General features: G+C 40.2%; 1 protein-coding gene across 1 annotated transcript in view; it reads right to left on the reverse strand.

Annotated features, from left to right (window-relative positions):
* LOC101858558 overlaps positions 1–4,265 on the reverse strand; it is a gene marked incomplete in the record, with an annotated part of 83,123 nt that overhangs the window by 23,975 nt on the left and 54,883 nt on the right. Inside the window, 1 exon segment of the mRNA XM_013083692.2 lies at positions 882–964. Coding sequence (XP_012939146.1) covers positions 882–964 — 83 coding nt within the window.

The raw sequence follows: 4,265 nt of genomic DNA on the forward strand, positions 1-4,265 counted from the left end.
TGGGGTTGGGGGTGGTTAGGACGTGAGTGTGTGCGTGAGTTTGTGTGTGTGTGGGCGGAGTAACCACCCCAACCGCGCCCTCCAACCCCGTCCACCCCTACATACGCTCGCACATACCTCCCCCACCTACCCCCTCCCACACACACACCCACACACATACGCACACACACACTCTCATTCTAACCACCCCAATCGTAGGGTTGGAGGAGTGTGCATGCGTTTGTATGGGTAGGGGCGGGTAAAAAGGATATGTCTGTGTGTGTGTGTTTGTATGTTGTGTGCGTTTGTATGTGTGTGTATGTGCATGTATGTGTGTATGTGTGTGTGCGTTTGTTTGTGTGTGTGTGTTTGTGCGTGTATGTGTGTGTGTGTTGTTTGATGTGCGTATGTGTGTGTGTGTTTATTTTTGTATGTATGTGTGTATATGTGTGTACGTGTGCACGTGTGTATGTGTGTGTACGTGTGTATGTGTGTGTATGTGTGTATGCGTTTGTATGTGAGTGTATGTGTGTATGTGTGTATTTGTATGTGTGTGTGTATTTGTATGTGTGTGTGTGTGTGTGTCTGTCTGTGTGCCGGTGGGTCGGCTAGGGTAGGTGGGCGGTTGAGATGAGTGCACGAGGTGGGGACGGGGGCGGGGGGGGGGGGAATGTTTTTGGTGTATATATATATACGGCATGTTTGTCGTTATATAAAGAATATCAATAACAATCATAGAAATTTCCTATTCTGGTGAAGATGAAGATCGTGATGAAGTTTGTGACCATGGTGACGAAAATGTTGGAGCTGGTGCTGATATTTGACTAAAATTGAGAAGTTTGAGGACTAAAATGGAGATGGTAATGACTAAGATGGTGGTGCTATTGACTTATAAGACTTACCGCAATAGTATGACTGGGGAGGAACGTTGGTTGGCTGATGTCATCCCCTTTAATATCTGGCACGTCTACCATCTCACATTGGCCTGGGTTGGAGAAAGGGGAGGGGGTGAGGGGTGGGTATGTATGTATGTATGTATGTATGTGTGTGTGTATGTGTGTATGTGTGTATGTGTGTGTGTGTGTGTGTCTGTGTGTGTGTGTATGTATGTATGTATGTATGTATGTATGTATGTATGTATGTATGTATGTATGTATGTATGTATGTATGTATGAATGTAAGTATGTATGTATGAATGTAAGTATGTATGTATGTATGTATGTATGTATGTATGTATGTATGTATGTATGTATGTATGGGTGCGTGTGTGCGTGAGTATGTGTGTGCACGCGTATGTAATACTATGTGCCTATAAAAGTGACTTGTAATTTCCATATGTTTCACGTTAAGCGCAAAGAGCACTGCATAAGTGGATATGCGCTATATAAATGCAATCCATTATTATTATTATTACTCTATCCGACCTCATTCACAACCAAAGTTCCAAAACCTCAAAATCTACTGACGTGGCTATCTTTACTACCCTCAGGTCACTTAAGCCTACAAGTGTGTTGCCCTCCCACACATCGGCGACTCTGACCTCAACATGCCATTGCTTCTTCCTTTGTACCGCCCTGTATTGAGACGAAAAAAGCTAGAAGTTCGAATAGTCACCACCTGGACTGTTTTAGTTTTAGTAACAGTTTTACGGCACTTGCAACACAATAAGGTCATAGAAGTGCAGAAGATTACAGATGTTACAAGAGAGTAAAAACACAAAAAAGAAGGAGGGGAGATAAAGACGATAGATGTTTGACAGGAAAGAAGACACCAGAGCACCCGCCAACAACCCACCCACCTGGACTGAAGAAAGCGAAGACCAACTGAGAGGATGTTTTGACTGTACCAACTGGAATGTCTTTATCAATACATGTTGTGATATCAATTATAAATGTACAACAGTCACAAACGATGTTAATTTTTGTGCAGATATAGTGGCCCTTAAAAAACAAGTCACCATCTCCCCTAACTCTAAACCGTGGATAAATTCTGGAATATAAGACCTAATCCATAAAAAGAAAAAAAGGCTTTTAAAAACCATGACAAATCAGAACTAAAAGTCATAGACAAAGCTATTAAGAAAAAATTCTGGGTTGAAAAACAGAAATATAAAAAAGAAACTGGAAGATCTATTTCGATCAAATAACTCTCGTAAGACACGGTCTGGGCTTTTAAGACCATAGTGGGCTTCAATAATATCCCAACAAATGTATGTGTTGACAACGAAGAGAGCTACGCAAATAAACGCCATGCATTTTTCTCCCGATTTGACAAAAGCAGTCAGAGTGACTTGCCATGTGTGAATACCGACATAAATCAAAATAATGTTGTTGTTGTGGTTGTTGTTGAAGAACGTGAGGTTAGATGTGTGTTTGGACTTGTGAATGTGAGAAAGGCGAGTGGCCCTTGTGGCCCTGACGGTGTGCAACCCAATATTCTAAAAATGTGTTCAGTACAGCTTAGTTCTATTTACACCTATATTATCAACCAGTCCTTGCTAACACATGCTATTCCCACCATTTGGAAATGTTCTGAAATTGTCCCTCTTCCAAAGAAAGAAAAAATTACAGAAACGAATGACCTAAGATCAATAGCCTCAACATCCGTAGTTCTAAAATGTCTTTAAGAATTGTGCTAAAAAGACTACGAACGTACATAGAACCCACCCAGGACCCTCTACAATTCGCATATCGTCATGTGAGAAGTGTGGAAGACGCCGCTCTACTATTTCTTGACAATATAATATATAGACACTTAGACAAGTCAAAAACATACTACAGGATCCTGTTTGTTGGTTTTTCTTCAGCTTTAAATACTATCCAGCCAGCTATCCTTTTAGAGAAATGAGAAAACATAGGTGTTACAGTCAATTTGATATCATGGATAAGGAGTTTTCTCACAACCGAAAGCAGTATGTTAAATTAAAATATTCCTCGTCGACACACATCACAACAATTAATACAAGGGCCCCTCAAGGATGTGTTTCATCACCAGTTTTATTCACACTATACACGAACGATTGCCAAATAAACAACAGTAACATCAAGTAGATCTAATTTTCGGATTATTCAACCATAATTGGGCTCATTCAGGCTGACCATAACGAAACCGCTTACCAGAATTTTGTACTGAACTTTTCTGAATGTTGTGAAAATCATGAACTAGGGGCCTACTTTTAAACGTGAAAAAGCCAGAGAACTTGTAGTTGACCTTAGAAAAAAAGAAACTGCCCCTGCAGCCGTTCGAAAATATAAACGAAAACGTAGAGAAAATATCAGATTATAAGTATTTGGGTTTTACAATAGACATCAAACTCAACTGGCATGTCCACACTTCTCTCCTGCTTAAAAATGTAAACAAAAGACTGTTATTTCTAAGGATGCTCATGTATTTAAAAGTTGATAAAACATTGATGTCAATATCCTATCATTCAACCATAGAAAGTATGATCACATTCCGTATAACAGCATGGGCCGGGAACACAAGACAACAAGATAGAGAAAAATGTACTCGATTAATACGGAAAGCATGCAAAGTTTTAACATCTGCATTCCCCTACTCGGATGAATTGTACATTACAGCTTACACTAAAACAAGTTTATTCCATCTTTTTGGACAATAAACATCCCTTGTTCCCTCAAATAAAAACGTCAGTCAGAAGTAAAAGACCTAGGCTTCTGATCCGTAACAAAGAAAGATACAGAAGGTCATTTTTATCATTAAAATTTTCCATCTTAACCATCTCGTTAAAGGTATTCATATGCCTTTAGAGCATGCATCAGAACAACATTGAGTTACAGTCAGAATACTGAGTATGTATCTAGCTTAAGATTATTATTGTTTATGTCACTGTTCATTTGTATTATGCATGTGACTGTAAGCCTGCGTGTGTGTACATGTTTGTGTATGTGTGTGCGTGTGTGTGTGTGTGTGTGTGTGTGTGTGTGTGTGTGTGTGTGTGTATGTGTGTGTACATAGATAGACAGGGACAAGAGAGTGAGGCTGACGACGTTGGGCAACTCTCCCTCACTTAAAACAAATTCAAGCGCAAGTCAAGCGCTATTTCCGAGCGGAGATCGGCCTGATCAACCATCTCCGCACACACCCGACCCTTCCAGTGATATGAAGTCAAGGTCATCTTCGCTCGCAAATGAAGAACATGATCGAGTGTGTACATGGTGAAACACCAAACCAATGTGACAGGATCTGGACAATAAAGATGTATTTTAAGGCAGACAGACCGAGAGAGAGAAAGACAGAGACAGACAGACAGACAGACAGACAGA

Source organism: Aplysia californica, unplaced genomic scaffold (genome assembly GCF_000002075.1).
Source record: "Aplysia californica isolate F4 #8 unplaced genomic scaffold, AplCal3.0 scaffold00249, whole genome shotgun sequence".
Lineage (NCBI taxonomy): Eukaryota > Metazoa > Mollusca > Gastropoda > Aplysiida > Aplysiidae > Aplysia > Aplysia californica.